General features: G+C 42.6%; 1 protein-coding gene across 2 annotated transcripts; it reads left to right on the top strand.

Moving 5' to 3' along the window:
• The first annotated feature begins 4,433 nt into the window (after window positions 1–4,433).
• Window positions 4,434–22,389, top strand: CD83 (CD83 molecule). Of its 2 annotated transcripts, XM_037844272.1 has the most exons (6): window positions 4,434–4,528; window positions 4,623–4,771; window positions 14,336–14,341; window positions 17,042–17,198; window positions 19,073–19,179; window positions 21,098–22,389. In XM_037844272.1, the coding sequence occupies exons 1-6, from the start codon at window positions 4,492–4,494 to the stop codon at window positions 21,221–21,223; spliced, it is 582 nt and encodes a 193-aa protein (XP_037700200.1). In that variant the 5' UTR covers window positions 4,434–4,491; the 3' UTR covers window positions 21,224–22,389. The 2 variants fall into 2 exon arrangements, with proteins under 2 accessions (XP_037700200.1, XP_037700199.1); XM_037844271.1 differs by lacking the exon at window positions 14,336–14,341 and having other exon boundaries at window positions 4,623–4,738; window positions 16,967–17,198; window positions 21,098–22,387.
• Window positions 22,390–22,775: the final 386 nt, after the last annotated feature.

The following is a 22,775-nucleotide window of genomic DNA, read 5'->3' as shown; positions in this document are numbered from 1 at the left end:
ATGAGGGTACTGGTGACAGTAATATGTAAATGAGCAGAGGGTGAGCAGAGTTCAGAAACTGTAGGCATTTTTGGGAGAAGGAAGGAAATATTAACTTTAGACTTTATTAAATCAAGTGTGCTCATTAAAAATTAGATAAAGGTAATCAGTAAAGAAGAGAAACAGTATGTATAACTTTCAAACTAGAGAGAGGATTTTGAATAAAGAAAATTTGGTCAATAAAATAGATGGAAGAAAGAAAAAAAGGAAGCAGAGAAAAGTATGGTTAAATATAAAGAATGAAGTAAGATGAGTGAAATAAATCCAAATTTAGCAGGTCAGAAAAGAAATTAACAAATTAAACTATCAGTTTAAAAGATAGATTGTGAGTCTATAAGCTGTTTAAAAGAGACACATTTAAAAACTTCAGGGACAAAGAAACACTGAATGTAAAAGTATAGAAAATACCTGCAAAATACTAGTCAATAGAAAATGATGTGGTTATATTAACAGGTGACAAAGTTGAGATTGAAGCGAAAAGGAATATTAGGGAAAAATAGATTACTACGTAAAGATTAAAAGGAAAAAGTCACTGGGTAAATATAATTATAACTTGCAGGCACCTAAAACACGGCATCAAATTATATGAAGCAAAAAATTAACAGAATTTCAAAGATAAATGGACAAATCCATAGTTACAGTTGGAGATTTTTAATACAGGTTACTCAGTAATTGACAGTCGAGGTGACAAAAATTTAATAAGGATATAGAAGAGCTGAACAGCACAAGAGCTTGATTAAAAAAAAAAAAACACCATATGCAGAGAACACACATTCTTTCCAAAAATATGATATATTTACCAAAAGATCACATTTTGGCCACAAAGCAGTTCTTGATAACAGCAAAGAAGCCTACGGACCATGTTCTTGACCCCTGCAGCTGTCAGACAGTAGTAACAACAACTAAAAGCAAACAAACCACACATTTGGAAATTAAAAACAGAACACTTTAAATGACTAAAGAAATGCCTTAAGTCTAAGAAAAAAAAAAGGTAAACATTAATAAGAAAGTTCAGCAAAATTTCTGGCTATACGAAGTTAAATTTCTATTCACTGGCAGCAGATGATTAGAAAAATAGAATTTAGAAAATATATATGTGAAGAAAGCACATTTGTTGGGGGAATTATGTCACCTACAAAAGGCATATTCAGGTCCCAAGCCCTGGTCCTGTTTGTGTGAGCCCATTTGTGACTAGCACCTTGGAAGATGTTATTAGTTAAGGTGTCCCCAGACCTAATGAGGGTGGGCCTTTTGTTCCAAATTAGCTAGGCTGGATTTTACATTTGGGTCTGGGTGGATGTCAATGGGAAACCGAGGCCACAACACATGAGAAAGTGGGTGGTGGCCACAGACGCGGATTTGGGCTCTGGGGGTAGTTTACACCCCAGGGTTTGGAAAGCTGCTGACTAAGTAGACTGAAGGTCACCGGGGAGGCAAGTGGCTTGTCCAAAGTAAGACGGATGCCGAGGTAGCAGGCAAAACTTTTGACAGCCTTAGTCCGATATGGCTGAAGTGTTTATAAGGAAAGGAAATTGGACACAGAAGGAGAAGCCACGGGGAAGAGCCAGAAGCTGGAAGTCAATGGAACCTGGAAGAGAAAGGAGACACACTGCCATGTGCATTGCCATATGACAGAAAAGCCAAGGAACCCCAAAGACTGCTGGCCAGCCAGAAAATACGACCTGGGAGAAAGCAATCCTTCTAGCCTCTAGAACCCTGAGCCAACAAATTCCTACCATTAAGCCAACCCATTGTCGGAATTTGTTTTAGCAGCTGAGAAACAAAAACTCAACCAAAAATATAAAGGTACCTAGAAATCAATCTACTGAAAGATGTGGAAAATCTTTATGGAGGAAATTTTTAAAAGTATTGAAGAACTAAATAAAGAGAGACACGTTACTAATGGATTTGTAGAATCCATTTCCAAAGATGTTAATTTTCTGCAATTTAGAAATCGATGTACATCTCATTAAAACTCAAATAAGGTTTTTTGACGTTCACAAGTTGATTCTAATATGTATTAGGTAGAGCAAAGAACCAAGAATGTCAAGACAATTTTGAAGAGGAAGTTCAACATAGGGGGACTCACTAATTTCACCACATAGTAAGACTTAATTAAGCTATAATAAGAAGAAAATGTGATATTAGCACAAGGAAAGAAACGATAAAGTCTAGAAACAGGCCCACACATATATGGAAATTTGTATATAACAGAGATGTCTTTTCAAATCATTGGCGAAAGGCTGAATTCTACTAAGCGGCATCAGAACAAACATTTCACACTCATTATATTGGCAAAAATGAAAAAAAAAAAAAATGCTGACAACACCAAGCACTGCTGAGAAAAGTGTAAATAAGTCTTTGCTCCTTGGAGGGTAAGATGGCAATATCTAATGAAGCAGTGGAATGCTGGGACAGAAGTTTGAATTTCCTCAGCTTCACCGAAACATTTTTTATAATAGAGAAAAACTGGAAGGAAACAAATGAAACATAAATACCCAGGTATGAGACCTAGCAGGGGGCACAGAGAGGACCTCGAAATTATTAGTGTTTAATTTCTTAAGAATATATTATAGCTGAGAGGTTAAAACGGAGTTGAGACATCATTCTGGAGGATATTCTTATGCATTGTATAGATATCCCTTTTTAGTTCTTAGCGTTTTGGAATAGCTAGAAGGAAATTCCTGAAACTGTTGAACTGCAACCCAGTAGCCTTGATCCTTGAAGACAACTGCATAACTATGTAGCTTACACAATGTGACTGTGTGATTGTGAAAACCTTGTGGCTCACACTCCCTTTATCCAGTGTATGAACAGAAAGTAGAAAAATGGGAACAAAAATTAGATGAATAATGGGGGAGATGGGGAGGTGGGATGTTTTGAGTGTTCTTTTTTACTTGTATTTTTATTCTTATTTTAATTTTTTTTCAGTAATGAAAATGTTCAAAAATTGTGGTGATGAGTGCACAATTATATAATGGTACTGTGAACAACTGATTGTACACTGTGGATGACTGTATGGTATGTGAATATATCTCAATAAAACTGAATTTTTTTAAAAAAAGGAAAAAAGAGGTTATATCGTATACAGGTGTTGTTCAGTTCCATTATTTTCTATACTTATTTTCTGCATGCCTAAAAATTTCCCAATTAAAAAACGAGGTTGTCGAAGGTTATGGGAAAAGGCTTTCACACTTCGCTGCTATGTCAATGGTACAACCAAGTCAGAGAGCAAATTAAAACTCCACCGCAATGCCAATTTTTTTAACCTCCTGGGTGGACAAAATGAAAAAGAATATTTTGTGTTGGCAAGAATGTTTGGAAACAAGCATTCTCATACACTGCTGGTGGGAATGTGGAAGAAGACACCTGGGAGGAATTCTGGCAATATGTAAGGAGATTTTAAATTCCCCTCCACCTTGCAAAACATCCTCTGGGTATTTATTCTAAGAAAATAAGCAATATTAGAGCAAAGATTTATCTACAAGAAAGTTCATCACTGCAATTGCAACATTGTAATATTAATAATAAAAAAGCTAGAACCAATTAGAAATGTCTATCTAACTGGTTCTAATTTATGGTACAACTGTATCATGGAATATTACACAGCCACCAAATGTCTTTGTTGAAGTTCTTTAATAATGTGGAAACTGCTTGCAAAATATTAAGCTAAAATAGAATAGGCTACAAACTGGTATGCAGACTATGCCATTAAGAAAATGTACCTAGGTGCTGAACTAATCTTGTCAAAATTCAACAGAAATTACTTGTGGATGTTTTATAGGGATTTCTGTTTTCTTCTAGAATCTTTGTCTTTGCTAAAAATTTTCTGCTTATAATTTTTTTTTTAACAGGAGAAATTCTCCTCCGGGGAAATAATTTAAACAAGCAGGATGATACTGACTGATAACCCGCATCCGATGGCAGGGAGCTAAGTACTGCAGACATGTCGAGGTCCCTTTTAAAGTCCAACCCGTCTTGGGTAACCATTGAACCTGGAGAAGGTGAGGCCCAAGACAGGCTGGGCGATTGGGGAAAGGTACTCAGCTTCTCTGAATCCGATTGCACTCTGTAAACCGCCACAGTTAACTCCGATGGCCTCGTTCCCAGTTTTGTTTCGAGAGTCAATCAGGACCAGGTCAGGGACGCGAGCGCGGTTTGCAAAGCCCGAAGCGCCGCGCGTTACGCAGGGACTTGCCACTGCTGCAGGGCAGCAGCGACGCTAACTGGGGGCGGGCCCGGGCCGGGTGGAGGGAGGGCGGGGAGACCCGGCGCCCTGGAGGCCGCGTGGCCCTGGGGGAGGCGGGGGTCAGACCGCTTCCGCCGCCTGCCAGGGGATTCCCCGGGCGGGAGTCCCGGGGGCGGGCGCGTGGGGAAGTCCCTGCGCGCGAGTACAAGAAGGCGGCGCGGCGCGGGTAGGCGGCCTCCAGACGGCGGCGTAGTCCTCCAGCCATGTCGCGTGGCCTCCAGCTCCTGCTCCTGAGCTGCGGTAGGGCCCCAGAGTCCCTCTCTTTTCCACCCCCGCCGCCTCGCGGCACCCCTTTTCTCGCTGGCTCACGGCGCGCTCGCTCTGTCTCTTGCAGCCTGCAGCCTGGCGCCCGCGGCACGAGAGATGGTGGTGGCGTGTTCGGAGGATGTGGTCTTGCCCTGCACCGCCCCCTGGGACCCGCGGGTCTCCTACACCATCTCCTGGGCCAAGGTAAGCGCGACGATGCCCGCGGGCTGGAGTTTGGTCGGCTCATTTGGGGAACCAGCTCTCTAAGGCTGGAGACCTGCCGTGACTGGGAGTAGGGGGGCGTCTCCCGCGGCCGAACTCTTAAGTACCCTCATCTTCCGACAAGCCTCCCCCCACCCCAATCCCTACCCCATCCTCACCGAGGTAGGGGGCAGACTTAGACTTGTTCCCCCAGTCCCTCAGTCCTCTCTCTGCCCCTGAAAGGTGTTCTGAGAGGAATGATGTCCCTAAAGAGGTCCTCTGCCCCTCCAAAACTATTTGGATGCATTCTGGAGGCCCCTGTGGTTGTGGCCACCAGGCCATGAAAAAAGTAAGGAGGGCAGATTGGGACATTGGACAGGAGAAATGTCACAGGACTTCTGGCTGTGATGCCCAAAAATTGGGGGTGGGGTGGGGGAAGCAATTTGAGAGGAAGGACTAAAAGGTTCTCAGAAGCGATTTGGGTGCATTTCATGGGTGGTGGTGATCTATCGTGCATCTCCTTTCCTGGATGCGCTTGACTTCCTGGCCTGCCCCTGACTGCTTCTCCGTCTGGCAGTCACCCGAGGGCCAGCCATGAGGGTGTCTGTGAGCGGGTGAGTGTGAGTCAATGTGTGTAAGAACAGGCATCCCTGTCCCTACTTTAAGAGGATTGAGTTGCACCAAAGGCAACTCAGGTTCTCAACTGGAACGTTCTCAGATTCTGAGATTGGCATTCCACAGCCCAAAAGCAACCATCTTGGTGTTCCCTTCTTCAGGAAACTAATTGCTGCAACAGGGAAGCTCTTTCTATTTTAAGCCAAATGAATATGATATCCCAGCCTCAATCTCTGACTTCCAGTCTTACCTTGGAGGAAATCTCTGTACCTTCCACAAAATGTAGGGTTTTCTTCTGCCCACCATAAAAGATGCTACAAGAACCTGCACATCTATCAGGTCATTTAACAGTACGGAGCAGCATAGCAGTTATTTCTTCATGTGAATGTGTATGTGTGTTACTGGATCATCAGTTCCCTGAGGATAGTAGAGGCCCCACTGTGTTTGTGTAGGGATTCTGCACTGCTCCCAGTGTCTGCCCTGTCACTTGCAAAGGTGCTCAGTGGATTCCGACTGATACTTCCTGAATTGTGCATGGGGGAGATGGTGGTGTATTATGTATACAAGGAGTTGCTTGTGTTTCTCCTTCATTCACAGCTTATTCACTGTGGGGTCAGAGAACACAATGATCCCCAAATTGTTCTCATGGTAATAGCAGTAGTATTTTTAAAAATATCATAAAAACAATATTATTTGAGTGCTCACCGTATATCAAGCTCTGAGGTAGAGGTTTACATACATTATCTGTTTCAAGACTTCAGCAGACATAAGAGATCAGGACTTACTCTTCCTACTGTACAGATGAAGAAACTGAGCCTTATGGAGATTAAATAATTTGCTGACTGTTAAACAGCTGGTAAGATGGAGGAGTTGGGATTTGAACCAGGCTTAATGACAGAGCCTGAGTTCTTAGAAGCCTATCTTGGCATCTCTGTTTTTTAACTTCATCACTTAAGGTCAAGTAAATAAAAGTGTCCCTGAGCTAGCTGGACAGAGAATTAGTTATCTTAAAGAAGGGAAAAACATCAAACCACTATCTTTTCCAAAGAGTCATTTTAAAAAGAAAATAATATTAATATCCGCAGGGGAGTCATTAAAAAGTACTCATGAAACAGCTAGCTGAAATTTCAGGCTGTGAAGTTCAGACAGTTGTCGAGTTAAATCTTCTTGCACAAGGTCATGTGGAATGGTGCAGCTTCTCCTTGGATGTCAGCTGATTATGTAACTCTGTAATGTATGTGCTTGTTTATTGGACACAGTTCTTGCATGATTTACTCTGAAGATCTCTCTGTTAGAAAAAAAAGAAGAAAAGAAAACAGTCTCTAGGCATTCTGTTTTTTTCTCTTGATCCATGGAATAGGGTCACTGAAAAATCATTCTGTAGTTATATTTTAAAAACTAGACTGATAAGTGGTGGGCAGGAGAGCTATGCTATGCCAGTAAACTAATCAGATACAGCAAAAGTGGTATTGTTCCTTCATGTACTTCTAAACAGGCCCCAGCATATTCTGTGGATATTTGTTACTTTCCAGCTCAGAAATTATACTTTTGCATTGATTGTGTTTGTGTGACAAAAATAGAGAGAGCACTTTGGAAATAGAGCCAGTGGTGAAGTACTTCATTTCACAGAGCATTAACCATCTTGTAATTTTTTTCCACCACTTCCCTGTAAACTGTTTCAGTGAAGTGCAGAAGTAGCTGTTGAGTGAGAAATTTAAAACTGGCAACGATTGCCAGCCTTGCTTATGTCACGAGTGTGACTTTGTAAAATCACTTTTCTTTTCACAAGAGTGGGCTGCCACTCTTAGCGTGGTTTTCCAGTGGCTGCTGAAATAAGTCACATTCTCGCAGGCCTTCTGCATGTACAATTGCAGTTATAATGACTTGGGATTTATAATTCCACTCGCCACTGAGTTCTCCGGGCACCAGAGAGCCTCTTGGTCTGGAACAGGGGCAGGGAATTAGTTGTGATGATAAAAAGGACTCATGTAAACCATGTGTTTTCTAGCATGTGCTTTTTACTGAAAACAAACAAAAACCTCAAGGCAGGCAGCATCCGGTTAGTGTTCATGGCACTTGGATGAGTGTGGAAGGGAGTGTGTCCCTTTTATTCTCTCTGTTTCAAGGATGCAGAGGAAGGGATTTGGAGGCAGCTAATTATAGACATGTACAGGGGGTCCGAGGTGGGGCTAAGAGTGGACAAAAGTAGCCCAATTCCAGCTCTTCTTTCCTGTCAACTGGGGTCCTCCTAATTTGGATCCAACAAAAGATCCCCCTTTTAAGGCAGAGGGGGTGATCAAGAAGAGATTGAAAAGTTAGTAAATTATATCCATTAGGACAGTAGTTAAACACAGCATTTTAAATTGCAAATAGATTGTGTGTTTTGGGTTGGTGTTTTGAGAAAATGGTCTGTTGCGTTTGTTCCACTGGCAGTGACCTTTATTTAAATTTGAGAGGACATTGCACCTGAGTATGTCTGCTGAGAGTATGAGTGTCCATGAAACTATCTGCACTTGGTGCTGAGCTGCATTGTGTTCGTGGTAAAGGGCGCATTGTCTTTAATGAAGCTGCGCTATGCTCGGAGGGAGAGGATGCTCTTGGATGGAGTGCCTTAGACATGGTTGATGTTAGCCGTTGAAGCTGATGAGTGGCGTTTTTCAGGGAGATGGATATCAGGGAGATCTTGTATCATGCCGGGAGCCCTGACAATCTGTGTTGATGCAAAATGAAAGAGGATGTGTAGTGTCATCTCTGGGTGACACTGTGGGGGTGAGGACAGAGATGCGTCACAAGACAAGTGCCCTTTGTAGATAATTTACAGAGGAAGGGAGAAAGGGGAAGTAAAACTGTGATTTCAGATACTAGATGAGACCTGACATTTAAAATGTTTAGGAGACCCCAGTGGTAGCAGATCTTGGGACATTAGCACTAAGGGAACTGTTGGAGAGCAGGTTAAGTGGTTGCATGTAGCACTTCCAAAGTTTAATCATAGTCACCACATGGATCTCATTTGCCCATGACTCATTCATAGCTGATTTCTGTGAACGTTGCTAACCTCCTATTCAGCCAAGTTATATTTTCTGCCTATATATCTTACTTGGTAATGAGCCACAAAGCTAGGGGTGTAAAAGAGAACACAGTGCCTTAGGAGGGGATAGAGTTGTTGACCTGTGCAACCACAAAACCTGATGGAACCCCTAAAGGAGCCAATACCTGCTACATACTGCACTTGATTCCAGAATGCCATCTGCTGTAAGACAGATTTAAGAACATATTTTTTAGGAGAAAAGGGAAGTATTCATATATTAAATATAGAAGCATTGAACCATTGAAATATGAAAACAATGGGTGTTGTAGCATCAAAGAAAAACCATACTGTTATCATCAGCATCTATACTGCTTGGCCTGTGTTCAGCCATAGGACAAGCTATGAAGAACATAATGCCAGTGTTTGGACATCTCTCATTTCTACACTTTCATTAGTCAGTAAATTTTCCAAAGTCCCAGATGTGTGCCAAATCCTGGACCTGGACCTGGCCATTCCAAGATTGACCGTGGAAATTTTTGCCAGAGGGCTCACCTTGAGCAAAGGCATGGAAATGGGCATTCACAAAGCATTTTTTGGGAATCTGTGAGTAGGTAATGAACTAGAGAGGAGAATTATATGCAGATGGCTGAGAGATAATATTGGAAAGTAGTCTGGGGACAGATTGTCAAGAACCTTGAAAGCCAAACTATAATGACTTGAACTTTATCCTTGTGGCAATGAGGAGCCTGGGGGGGGTTTAAGCAAAGACAATGACTTAATGAAAAATGCATCTAAAGAAGATAACACTGGTGACAGTGGATAGAACATGATTCATCCTAGAAGATGAGTTTCAGTGGGAGGCTTCATTATTTCACTGCAGGGAAATTGCCATCAGGTTCTGTTGACCAAGTCTTGAATGCATTCGTGGGATTTACCTTCCTTTCCCTTCTTGTCACCACGTGGTCCTGTCCATGTGGCTCTACAGAGGAGTGGACAAGGCAGAATGTGGCTGTTTAAGAGGTGGCTGGAGAAGTCGTCTCAGTCACGAGAATGGTGGACTGCTGGGATTTTTGAACAATGGTGTGATACAGCAAAGTTGCTAAAATCTTTCAGATCAAAAGCAGGTGGGAAGGAAGAAGGCAACAGAGAGTTAATTAGGAAAAAAAAAAAACACCTACTTATTTTCCATGAACAAAAGGGGGAACCTGGATCACATGACTGTGTTGTCTCGATTCTGTATTCGGTTATGTCGCTACAAGAAGAGGAAGTTTATAGAAGGTCTCAGTGATGTAAGGGAAGGTTTTACGCAGGGCAGGAGTAAAAAGAGATTCATGACTTAAAAAAGAGTTCCTCCATCTAAAATTATTTCCATGTTTCTTTCCCAGCTACTCCTACAATAACCCCAAATTTTCTGCCGACACTCCTTATCTCAAACCAGAGCTGAACCAAAGTACTTCCCTAAGATTCCTTTACACCCATAAGCATGCCTTGCTTTTTTCTTTTTGCATTGTGGTGTATTTGGGTAAAATCACTACACTGGTACAGATTTAGGAGCCAAAGGCTTGTCAACATCACTTGGTATCTTCCGGAAGCAAATGCATGTTCTGATGCCAATTCTCTGAAGAGTGGCTTGATTTTAGAAGAGCTGGTAGTTATCCAGGATTATGGGTCCAGATGGGGAAAACCTATGGGAAAAAGAATGCTAGTAGCCATAAACAAGTCGTAAGCACCTTGAACCAGATCCTCTGGATCATTGTGGGGAGCTAAGGTTCTGAGACAAATCAGGCCCCTGATGTCTCTTCCCTGAGGAATGGGGGGGCATGTGAGCCCAGGGGCAAAGCAGGACTGGCCTAGAGGCTGGAGCCTGATGGAGAGAACCCCTTATATGCCACATTATCCATATGGGGTGGTGCATGGTGTTCCTATCATAAAGGCCCTTTCAGTTCCAAGAGATTATAAACCCAAGCAAAACTAGCTTAAAGGAAAGGGAACTTGTTTTTTTACTCAGTTTTATTGAGATATATTCACATACCCTACAGTGATCCACAGTGTACAATCAGTTGTTCACAGTTCCATCATATAGTTGGGCACTCATCACCAGAGTCAATTTTTGGACATTTTCATTATTCCAAAAAATAATAAAAAATTAAAATTAAAAAATAAAAAAAAAATAAAAACAAGAATAAAAATACAAGTAAAGAAGAACAGCCAAAACATCCCATCCCCCATACCCCCTATTATTCATTTAAGTTTTGTTCCCCTTTTCTACTCATTTGTCCATACACTGGATAAAGGGAGTGCGAGCCACAAGGTTTTCACAATTGCACAGTCACACCGTGTAAGCTACATGTTTATAGAATCATTTTCAAAAATCAAGGCTACTGGGTTGCAGTTTGATAGTTTCAGGTATTTCCTTCTAGCTTTTCCAATATGCTAAAAACTACAAAGGGATATCTATATAATGTATAAAAATAACCTTCTGAATGACCTCTTGACTCTGTTTGAAATCTCTTAGCCACTGAAACTTTATTTTGTTTCATTTCTCTTCCCCCTTTTGGTTGAGAAGACTTTCTCAGTCCCATGATGCCATGTTCAGGTTCATCCCCGGGAATCATGTCCCGTGTTTCCAGGGAGATTTACACCAATAGGAAACTTATTAACTTATATAGTAGAAATTGAAAAGAGTTGAAAAATCAAGAAAAAGCTCACACTTCAGGTATGGCTGGATTTAGAGTCTCATGAATATCACCATCTTTCCATTGCTCAACTCCTTCTTTGTTTATGGATTTTTTCATTACCAGCCTCCATGTGGTAGCAAGATGATAAGACAGTGATGTCAAGTGCAAAGGAAAAGACTGGGCCTCCCTTCTGATATCTCAACCAATGTCACACTATTCTTAAGTGGCTTTGTTTGGACCATGTGCCCACTGGGAGAAGGATGGTTGATATGAACTGTAAATGGTCCCCACGTGGACTTCAAATCACTGTTACGAAGGGTTTCTGCCACATTTTCATTATGGTGCTTTACCAAAATTCAGAATGTTGTCATATTTTGGAGACATTGTGAATAGAAAACTAATTTCTCCCTAGAACAGAGATTGCAACCTTCCAGGACAACTTCACCAGAGAGGAGACTGAAAGTTTCAGTGGTTAGAAATAGCTGAACAGATGGATGGGTGGAAAGCTGTCAGGTCTAACAACTATTTCTGTTACCAACATTACCAATTACAAAGCAACTGTATGTTCATTTTCTTACTTGGTTCTTACAGTAACCCTGTAAAGTGAGTAGGGTGGTTGCCGATGAGGAAGCTGAGACTCAGAGGTGACATGACTTATTGAAGATGACCCAGCCAGCTAATAGAGAAGATGGAACTTGACTTCAGGTCTTTAATTCCAAAGCCAGGGCTCTTGTAGCATTTTCATTGTGTCTAGAATTCACTCATTCATCCAGCAAATACTATTGTTTACTTGCTATGTACAAGGAACTATTTTACATGCTGACTGAAACCTTGGCTGTGAAAAAGAGAGAGTGATGGCATTTTTAGGGCTTTCTGTGTGTGCGCCACTGTGCTTCAGGTCTGCACACACCGTCATAGGAATCTTCATACCAACCCGATGAGAGGCAGTCACCCCCAGATCACAGAGAAGCAAAGCAAACTGAGACCTATTCATTTGACCAAGAACAGAACTAGCCGAGGTAGGGCCCATATTTGGTTCCAGGTCTGACTCCAAAGCCTGTACTCATAAATATGCTACCTCTACCATGCTCATAACTCTGTTCACAGCCATAAATCCAACCCCGTCTGTTAAAGCCAGTAAATTTCAAAATGGAAAATCATTTTTCCAATAAAACTACACTTAGAAAAAAATGATGCTAATGTTCATACATTCTACCCTCATTATGACACCAACCTCCGAGCCAAATGCTTTTGCACATTATAAAGGGCTGTTTTTATGATGAATGGGAATTATATTGGCATTTTAATTGAGTTAGAAACCAGGGTACATGAATGCTAGTGCACAAAAATGCAATAAAAAAAAAAAAAAGCTGGTCAATGTGTTTGGAATACATCAGATTAATTTAATATCACGCTCATGCCTTTAAATATGTTCTGGCAAATTGTTAGATGAAATATTTATATTCATATATATACGTACACACATTTTTCCCCTTAAAAAATCTTTTCCTTTTCTTTTAGTTAGTTTTTCTCTCACATTATTAACAGCTCTAAAGTGTGATAAATTTGGATTTCAAGTTTGTGATTAAAACCCTTTCTTTGCTATAGGCATGGAACTGTACTGTTGTCCTCTTATATTCAAATATAGTAATCTAAGAGGTTAGCATATATTTAGGTAAACTTTTGAAAAGCATTTTGCACAATAGGGGTTTCGACTAAAATATCAGCTCAATTCCAGCCATATTTCATTATTTATTTCATTCCTTTTGTTCTAGTTCAAATTTGTTTGTAATTTTGAGACAAATCTATTTCATTTCCATGCCCTTAAAATTAGTACTTGAGTTTGCTTGATTCAGTATTCAGCAAATTAAAGAGAGTTTACTTTAATTTAGGGCTTGTGGTTTCCACAAGGTCAAATCTCAATTTCAGAGGAAGAATATTATATTTAAATTATTTAGTCATACTGAAGGCCTTGAGACAAATCAAAAGTAGTAGGCTTTCTGAAAAGAAGACATCCTATAGTTGCCCTTTTCTAATTCAGTCGAAAGGACAGAGAGAGCCATCAGTATAAAAATTAAAGCATGGACTGGGGATTTTTAAAAGCACTATTGGAGTGAGCATTTTGGGGAACTAATTTGCCCAAATCATGTTGTGGTTTAGAGCACTACAAACAGCATTGTGAAGTGTACATTAAACAGTTCCCATCAATTATATTTGGCTCTGAATGAATCTGAGGGGTTCCTTTTGTTATAAATAACTGTTTCCTAAAATACTTTTGCAGAGAGGCAATGAAACATGTTCACATTTGGACTGTTTAAAGACTAGTTTCTTGCCAGCGGTTGACTTTGAGTCAGCTCAGATGTTTATAAAAACTCATAAAACAACAAAGTTGAGGATAGTTCATTTACTGTTATTCCATTTTCCTCATAAAGAAATCTCTTCTTCTGCTTCTTAATTCTGTTCGTGCCACAGTGTGGCACTGGGATAGCTGCTTGCCTGCATATTGGAAGATAAAAATTCAGACTCTTGTGTAAAAAGTTCTTCCATAATGCTAGTCTCCCACCCCCATTTTGAGCCTGCAATGCTGACATAAAAACTACAACTATATTTGAAGTGTGGGCAAATCCCAGATTCCTCGGATGGAGTTGGGTTAGAAGATTTTGATTTTAAAATGCCAAAAAGAAGGGGAATCGGCATTGTATGTACCTAGAGCTTAAAGCCTGAGGGAGTGTGTATTAGTCTCCGTGGGCTGCTGCAACAAAGAACCACAAGCTGGGTGGCTTGAAACGACAGAAGTGTATGGTGTCACAGTTCTGGAGGCTGCAAGTCTGAAATCAAGATGTTGGCTGGGCCCTGCTTCCTCGGAAGATTTTAGGCAAGGATCCTTCCTTGCTCCTCCTTAGCTTCTGGTGGTCCCAGGCATTCCTTGTCTCAGAGCATCACGGCTCCAGTGTCTGCCTCTGTCTTCACAAGCCGTCTTCCCTGTTTGTGTCTCTCCGCTTCTTATACAGACGCCATCCATATTGGATTAAGGGCCCATTCTGTTCATCTTTACTCATTACCTCCGTTATGACCTTATTTCCAAGTAAGGTCACATTCTGAGGTGCTGGGGTTAGGACTTCAACATATCTTTTTTGGAGGACACAATGTCACCTGTAACAGAGGGCTATGAAATGTTTCCCAGTGGGTTGGATGAATTTACAAAAGGTTTATTTTGCTATAGTTAGTTATCAGGCAAAGAGAGCTGTTCATTCGTTTGGAAATAGTTCCCAGGGTGAGCCAGAAGTTCTTTCATTTCTCCAGGTTATTCAGGAAACGGGGCACTCAAGTTGGTAGCCTTATTGAAGCTGGACCCTTGAAAGTTGAGGTATTTTGCATTGATCCCGGTGGTGGCTGTTGTGGTTTAGCAAATCGGAATTCTGCAGAATTCTGCTTTGGGGTTCTTTGTTTGGCCTTTCCACCCAATTTCCTTTTGTTCTTCTCATGATCTCACCCTGCTTTTGTTTTGCCTTTTGAAAATAACTAGACACCCACTGGAGGGCTTGCCTGAAGCCTGTGGAAATCTGACCATAAAATAAACTTTTTGTCACTGTTACTGCTGATTTTTAACATGAATTATCTGCAAATAGGCAGAAGGCCACCGCTGGCAAGTCTTGTTCACCAGCACATCCTTGCTTCCCTAATTCCCAGCAGCTCACATGAAAATGAGGCCATCTTTACGTAAACGGGCACAATGGTTTATATTTCCACCAGCTGAGTTGAGGGAGGGGAGCTGGAAGGGGGAGAAGGTCCCCGAGGAGAAGACAGAGGTAGACAGCCTCGAAGTGGTGTCTGCAGCCGGGTTCCCATCTCTCCTGCAGCAGGATTTTCTAGCAAAACAGAGTTCCAGCGAAATCTCCCAGAAACAAATGAGTTAACTGCATCTGGAAGTTAATTTAGAAAAGAGAAGCAGGGTGGGGGCTTGGGAGTAGGGACTGCAGAGGCTGGGTGGAATTAATTCGTTCAGACTTGCAGCCTTATCTGGAAGACCCTTGGCCTTGAACCTTCCTGGTTCACAGCTCTGGGTGGTGGGTGTGAGCACAGATGACAGGCGGTGGCCGGGAGCCCTGGGAGTGCCTGACGAGACAGCACGTTAGGGTTTAATCGGCTTTGAAAAGGAAAAAAAAGCGTGCTAAATGAGATGTGTCTTCGAATCTGCTGGATGCCTTTGGTTTTCTCTCACCTTCCTTGACCACTCCTCCTTTTTAAAAACATTTTTTAATTTTTGAATACCTAAAGACCCAGCGTTTCAGCTTCCTCCAGTAGATTCTTGATTATTTAGGAAGGAACCTTTTGACACAAGAAGGACCTTTAAGAGATGGAATTTATGTAGACCAGGCTGGAGGAAAAGCCATCCTCTGGCCCCGTGCTGGACGGGTTCAGAGCCGGCTGCCTTGCCGGAGTGATAAATCTGCCGCCAGATGGCCCTGCAGCCCAGGCTACAGCTATGCAAGCAGGCACTGAGTACCGGGGAAAGGAGAACCTGATCTCTGCGGGCCCCAGGGTGCCTTCTCTAATTAATAAATTACGCAGAAATGACTGAGAGTATGTGGGTGGTGGAGGTTGGGGAAAACCCTGTCAGTTCTTTTCTGAGCTGCCCCCTGGAGTGTTCCCCTAATTCAAATTCTTGATTGTCTATTTCCTTGCGCAAATTCCCCTTCTAAAAGTCAGAAAAGAGGTGGAGGAGGCTCCCAGAACAGAGGGTCAAACATTGGCAGGCACAGGTAAGGGATGTGGTGTGAGCTCCTCTCTTTCTCCAAGGTGGCTCTTTGGTGCCAGGGACAGTTGAGCAGTGCCACCAAATCCGGGGCTCCCTGTAGGTCCCCAGCCAGCTCAGGATGCAGAGGTTCAAAGTCTGCCCGTGAGTTGTATCAACGGTGCACTGAAAGCAATGATTTGCTTTACTGTTTGTATACATTCCTTTTGAAAGGTTTTTAAAAATTTCATTGGAGGATCAACTGGTGAGTTAATTAGGCAAATTTAAAAAATGCATCCGGGAAAGGGGGAGTTGACAGTGAATGTGGTGTGCATCTAGTCTCTGAAGTGGGAGATGATGAAAACTTCCCATCAATTTAATTACAAAGTTAGTTCAGGGAAAGAAAACCAGCCACGTTAATTGTTTGACTGAATTTGGCATCTTTCCCCATCAGGCTGATCTGTCCTGAGTACAGATTTAAGCTGTAACTGTCCCTCCACGTGTATTTTGATATGACTTGACACATCCAGTCTCCATACGGCACCAATTCTCAGCTGTCTTCCTGCCTTAACAGAGAGAATAAGTGTGGTTCATTCTGCAGCGTCCTGGATGGTCACAAAATGTTCTTTGACGGACAGGCGATTGTTTGCATCAGGCATCTCTCATCTGCATCTCAGTGGTTTTCTGTTTGTTTGTTGGATTTTAGTTGAGTTGTGTCGCTGTGATCTAAACAGATTTAGGAACTTCTCCAAATTAAAGTCTGGGCTACAAAATTAAGAACCCGGTTGATGGATGGATTGGTATTTGAAGAAAACAAGGGAACATTTAGTATAGAAATCCAGCCAGCCACAGAATATGATTAAAAGGGACTCATCGTCAACCCATCATCGTTATCAACAGTAGCACTATCTCCTTTATACAGGAAAGGAGTTGGAATCGTAAGATGCAGTCCTGAGCTTATCCCAGAGAAGATACATCCTTAAAGAATTTTCAGATTCTTGCCTCCTCACCCAGTGGTTACACACACACAAAAGCACATTATCTTGTTTAAAAAATTTAAGTTAGGATGGATTTTATGAAAACCAGATGTGAAACCTTGGTGTCAGGTGATGTCGAGGGCCGAGCTTGCAGTATCTGGCAGGAGAGAGTGATGCAATATGATTATTTCTCAACAGCTTACAGAGAGGGGTGAAGAGTTGTTGGAGGTGCTACAGGAAGACCCAAGCCTCAGAGAACTGTCCTCCTATCAGAAAGTGCAGAACGGCTCTGTAGAGACCCCTGGTGAAAACCCGTATTCCCTGAAGATCCAAAACACTACCAGCTGCAACACGGGGACATACAAGTGCACTCTGTGGGAGATAGAAGGGCAGAGGAACCAAAGTGGCACCGTGAACTTGAGGGTGACAGGTGAGGGGGCCTGCTGCACTTGCTTCCTTCTTGCAAAATGCGTGTGTGCTTTCCGCAGGTCCTAAAATTGCTCTTCTCGTTCCAAGTCTGACTCCAAAGCTTTGCATCACATCTGTGGTTAAAAGCTGAATTCTGTTGCAAGAATGTCATAACATTTTCTTTCTGTAGCTTAAATAAATGCCTTGCATTTGACTTTTGCCCAATACGTGTTAGGCTCGAAATGACAAGCATGCTGTTGTCATAGAGTCCCTGATTTTGCGTAGTAGCCATTCTCTCCTTCTAGCGGGCAGCTGGACGGAATCTGACCTAAGGCAATATTCTTATGCTCTCAGGAACACAGTCTCTGTGCCCCTGCTTAGTGGAGCAGTCTTTAGGTTTTATTCAGTGTTATGTATAATTATACATGCCCCTTACACCCTCCGTAATCTCTAGCCTTCTACCCTGCTTTGTCTTCGTAGCACTTACCACAGCTGGCATGTTACGTGTGGATTTGTTTACTGTCTGCCTCCCCATCGGAGCAGGAACCTTCTCTTCCCTGCTATGTCCTGGCACACAGTAGGCCCTCAATGAGTATTATGAGAGTAGCCGTGCAGGGGAAAGCATTGAGGAGCATGTTCTGCAGGGAATGGAGAGGAAATAAACAGTTTGTGCATTTGTTTTCTCTCCTTTCCCTCTATAGAAGGCAATATTACCTACAGGTTAAGTGGTCAGATTCTGGGGTCACTGAGATATGGGTTCAGATATTAGCTCTGTTGCTCATTAGTGTGTGATCTCGGGTAAATTGCTGAGCGACTCTGAGCCTCAGTTCTCCCATCCCTGAAATGGGAATAACAATATCTGTGCCATAGGTTTTTTGTGAACGTTATATGAGATATTCCCCTACAATGCTTGGTACAGTGCCAGAGGTAGACTTAAGTCCTCAATAAATGTTATGGATCCTGAGGACAGTGGCTTTTACGTCTCAGATGCCTGTGTGAATGCATTCCTAGGACAGTGCACAAAATTTTGCATCCACTCTCAGGGGTTGGCCGTTCTCTTGAGGCCCATCCGTGTGACCCCTGCACTCCCTGGGCCTTCAAGCAGACTGGGTTTGCCAGCCAGACAGTAGCCAGAGCTAGACTTGCCACCCCAAATGTGTGACTTCAGGCCCACTGATGCAGGCACCCATGTGGGGAGAGGCTCCATGTCTCCTCCAGGCTGAAGGCCTCACACCCCCTGCACTTATCCCTTCTGAGTGCTGTGGCCACAGCCTTTAACAACCTGCCAGGGAGCCGGTCGCTACCCAACCTGTGCCACCTGCTTTGGTGGAGGAGTGTGAATGATTCTGCAAACGTGGCAATTTATTCAGTCAATCGGGGAAGCTCGCTCACCTCAACACATAGTTCTGAGCTGCGCCAAGAACACCATATTCATTTTTGAGTGGGGGGGTCCATCTGACGTGAAGACAAAATAAAAACCAGGAAAGGCCCAACATCTGCAATGAGGGCAGATAGATGGCGGCAGGCTGCATCTGGAACAGACACCAGCTCTGCCACCTGGCTTAGTCCCCAAACCTCCTGAGCCTCAGTCCTTCACCTGTCAAATGGGCATCCTCACACACCTGCCTCTGAAGATTAAGTGAGATGCTCTATGTAAATCCCCTTGCCAGCTGCTGGACGCAGGTGAGCATTAGCTGCTGCTTTTCTCCCAGTTGCCTCCCCAAATAAGCATTTGGAGCTAGTTGCTGCTACTTTTCATGATGGCATAGATATGAAAGTAGGGATGGCAGACAAGGGGGACTTTAAAAAGTTGGAACAAAGCATCCTTAGCTTTTTATCATGATAGGAAAGTCCTGTTAAACAGCTTCATATATTACTTTCCTTTTTTTTTTTAAGGTTGCCCCAAGGAACGCAAAGAAGAGACTTTTAAGAAATACAGAGCTGAGATTGTACTACTGTTCGCTCTGGTGGTTTTCTACTTAACACTCATCATTTTCACTTGTGTAAGTATCTTTTTAAAACATCTATTATTACTAAACGCTCACCTGGGGGCACCTGTCTGAGCAGGTTTTGTACATAGTGTGAAGTACTTAATAATGTTGAGAGAGATTATTCTTATGGAAGCCCCAGGATGTGAGGCTTATGGCAGGAAGCTGCCTGAAACGTTCCCAGCTTGGTTTTCCTCTCCTGGCTCTCCAAAGAGCATTGTGGAGAGAAAATGAAGTGCAATGAAGGAAGGTCAGGAAATGCCAAAGGATCCACTGAAAGCCCCAGAAGGCTTGGAGTTCCAGTGGTAGAATGATGATAGTGTCAGTGACCAGCCCAGGACACAGGTGCCATTGTTCCCTGAGCCCCACGTTCTTTTTCACTCCCCGTAGGCACGTGAGCAAGTCCAGGTGACAATGGTGGATTGATCTCCTTCACCTGTCCTGGAACCGTTCTCTCTTGGGGGTTTCTCCCATTTTATCATTGGTCCTGCCACCCACTCCTTAAGAATTAATCTGGAGAAGCCACAGTAGTGGCCCACTGAGAGTGTCCTGAGGTGGAAGATAGGGAGCTGGGGCTTAGTGTCCTAGACATGCCCTTGGGCTCTTGGTTGCAGACTCCAGCTTAGGGCACCTGAGCCTCTTTCTGTGTGGCTGCTCACCTGGCTGGCCAAGGTCCTGGGAAGCAGAGCCAGCTTTGGGCCTGACCCACTAGGAAGTGATCTGCCCCGTGTGCCTCAGTAACATCACGGAGCATCAGCCAGGAGCCTTCCCAGGGCAGGTCCTTGCCGTCCACTGGGCCCCTGTACTCACTTACTTGCCTCTCTGGCCATGCATTTGTCTCTTCGGATGATGATTTAGTCATCAGTCAAAACAAAAGACTCTGTTGAATACCTGCTGTGTGCAAGGCGTTATGCTAGGCATTGTAAGGGATACAAGTTCCTCAAAAAGTTAAAAACAGAATTACGATATGACCCAGTCATTCTGTTCCTAAGTGTATACCCAAAAGAAATGAAAATAGGAACATAAACAAATACTTGTACGCAGATGTTCATAGCAGCACTATTCACAGCAACCAAAAGTTGGAGGCAACCCAAATGTCCATCAGTGGATGAATGGATAAACAAAATTTGGTGTGTACGTACAGTGGAATATTATTCAGTCATTAAAAGGATTGAAGTACTGATATATGCTGCAAATGTGGATGAGTCTTGTAAACACTGTGCTAAGTGAAACAAGGCAGACACAAAAGGTCACATATTGAATTATTCCACTTATATATAATATCTAGAATAGGCAAATCTAGAGAGGCAGAGAGTAGATTAGTGGTTGCCAGGGGTAGGGGTGGGGAGAATGAGGAGGGACTGCTTAATGGATAGTGGTCTTTCTTGAGGGTGACAAACATGTTTTGAAACTAGATAGAGGTGATGGTTGCACAACTGTGAATGGATTAATTGCCACCGAGCGGCCCACTTTCAAATCTTTAATTTTGTATTATGTGGATTTCACCTCAATACAAAAAAAAATTTTTGACGCTATGAAACGTAGTTCTTCCCTGAAGGAGCTTACAGTTTAGTTGCTAGGGTTGTTTGCATATAAGAAGATAATTAGAATTATCAGGTAGTAAATGTTTTAAAATGAATGACCTTAGCTTCTTGTTGGCAAATACCTGCTTCTCTGGGGACTGCATCTCCTTTCAGATGTGTAACAGGAGAGGCTTGAAATGGTCCTGTCTGTAATCTAGTGAATTTCCTGGGTAGAGTTTGGAGACAGCAGTGAAATGGCACAAGTCCATTGCAGAGTGAGTAGATGGCACGTATGACACAGAATGAGTTGCCCAACCATCTCTCAGTGAATGGAGTTTCAATCGGAGGTGACAGCTGGTGCACGTTCCCAATTATTCACGTCTCAGTTTCTCTCTTATTGTTTTTTCCAGAAATTTGCACAACTACAGAGTATTTTTCCAGATTTTTCTAAACCTATGACAGAACGAGCTTTTCTTCCAGTCACCTACAAGAAACATTTGGGCCCAGTGACTCTTCACAAGACACAGCTGGTGTGAGCAGGATTTCGGCAGGTGGTTTTTTGCTGAAACTGAGGGCTCACTAGTGTGCCCTGTCCTTCACTCTGGACAAGAGACGAATGAGCCACACACCGAAGATGGCGCCCTTCCTGTGAAGTCCTACACCTGACTGAAACACCTGAAACTGGGTCCCCCCATCTTTGGTGAGCAGGGCCTTGGAAACCTCACAAGTTCACATAACACGAGGCCCCCTGGGTTGTTCTCCAGTGTTGCTTCCTCACTGCTGCCGCCCTTGCATTTTGTTCAGCATTCTGGTCAACCTTGGGGAAACTTTTTCAGTCATACAAAAGCTATGATGAGATACTGTTGGAAAAGGGTCTTGGCTAATGGAACTCCCATAACTGGCCAGGTTACAGATGCCTGAAAACAGCTGTCTTCTTCCACATCTGGGTTACTTCTCTTTGAATTTGCTTTGTTGCGTGTCAGCCCAGATATATTATGTCTGGGAAAAACTGACAGGCCAAGCTGTGAGACGGTGGGAAATATTTATCAAATAATTTCCTGGTGTGAAGGCCCTGCTATTCTGAAGGAGTACTGTGTACACATAGAAACAACAGGTTGTTGAACTGTTCCCCAGCAGAGCCTTTTCATCTGGGAAAGACATCCATAAAGAAGCAATAAACGAGAGTGCCACATTTATTTTTACAACTATACATACTCATCAAAGAAGGATTTGTATTTGTTTTCTTTTGAAATCAATACCATTGCTAATGGACAAGCACCCCAAAGACGGAGATTAAGAAGAAGTCAGAGAGGGTGACAAGAGGATTAGGAAGCTATTTTAGTAACTTGATGGCAAATGCCGGACATCATACAATCTGGGTTCCAGCCCCAGTTGTCCCACTACCTGCTGTTTGATCTTGGGTATGTTCCTTCTGGTTTCTACTTTAATGTTGTAAACCAGACTGTTTTCGTGTGGGTTGATTGAAATAATGTTTGTGAAAATGCTTTCAAAAAGTATAAAGCACTATATAAATTTGAAACTCCACTGGATTGTCATTTTTGCTATTTTAGTAGTACTCTGGGGATGAGAGAATGCCTTTGGTTTTCCATGTTTTCCATTATTCCAACAAAGAAATCTGCAAAGAGGAATTCCCGTGTAGGGTTCTGTATGAGTGCTTTTGGGGATGTAAGCAGGGAAGTTCAAGGGTCTGTTTAGGGAGCATGATCCAAAAATACTCCAAGATTTGGAGACACATGAGCCACTGGGCTGTGGAGGAGCAAGAAGTTCAGAAAATGTTGCGTTAACATTTTGGCAGTTAGTTGTTGGGATTCTCTTCTTGTTTTCCGAAGAGATTTTATCCCTTTGGTAGTGTGTGCATCACCCAGGCTAATGTTAGAGAGTAATAGGGATACCAAGTTGATTTAGTGTTTTTGACTCTTTGTCTCAGGTTTCAGCTTATTAAGTTTTTGCATGTAACTAGGGAATGTTTTTCTTTATCATATTTAGAGCTGTTCATAAACTTTGGGGTGAGTGCTAGGATGTCTGTAGACTAGTTTGAAAACTAGAATCCAAGATGAAATTATGGAG

Source organism: Choloepus didactylus, chromosome 7 (genome assembly GCF_015220235.1).
Source record: "Choloepus didactylus isolate mChoDid1 chromosome 7, mChoDid1.pri, whole genome shotgun sequence".
Classification (NCBI taxonomy): domain Eukaryota; kingdom Metazoa; phylum Chordata; class Mammalia; order Pilosa; family Megalonychidae; genus Choloepus; species Choloepus didactylus.
The sequence above is the reverse complement of the archived record's forward strand: the minus strand, read 5'-3'. Positions and strand labels throughout refer to the sequence as shown.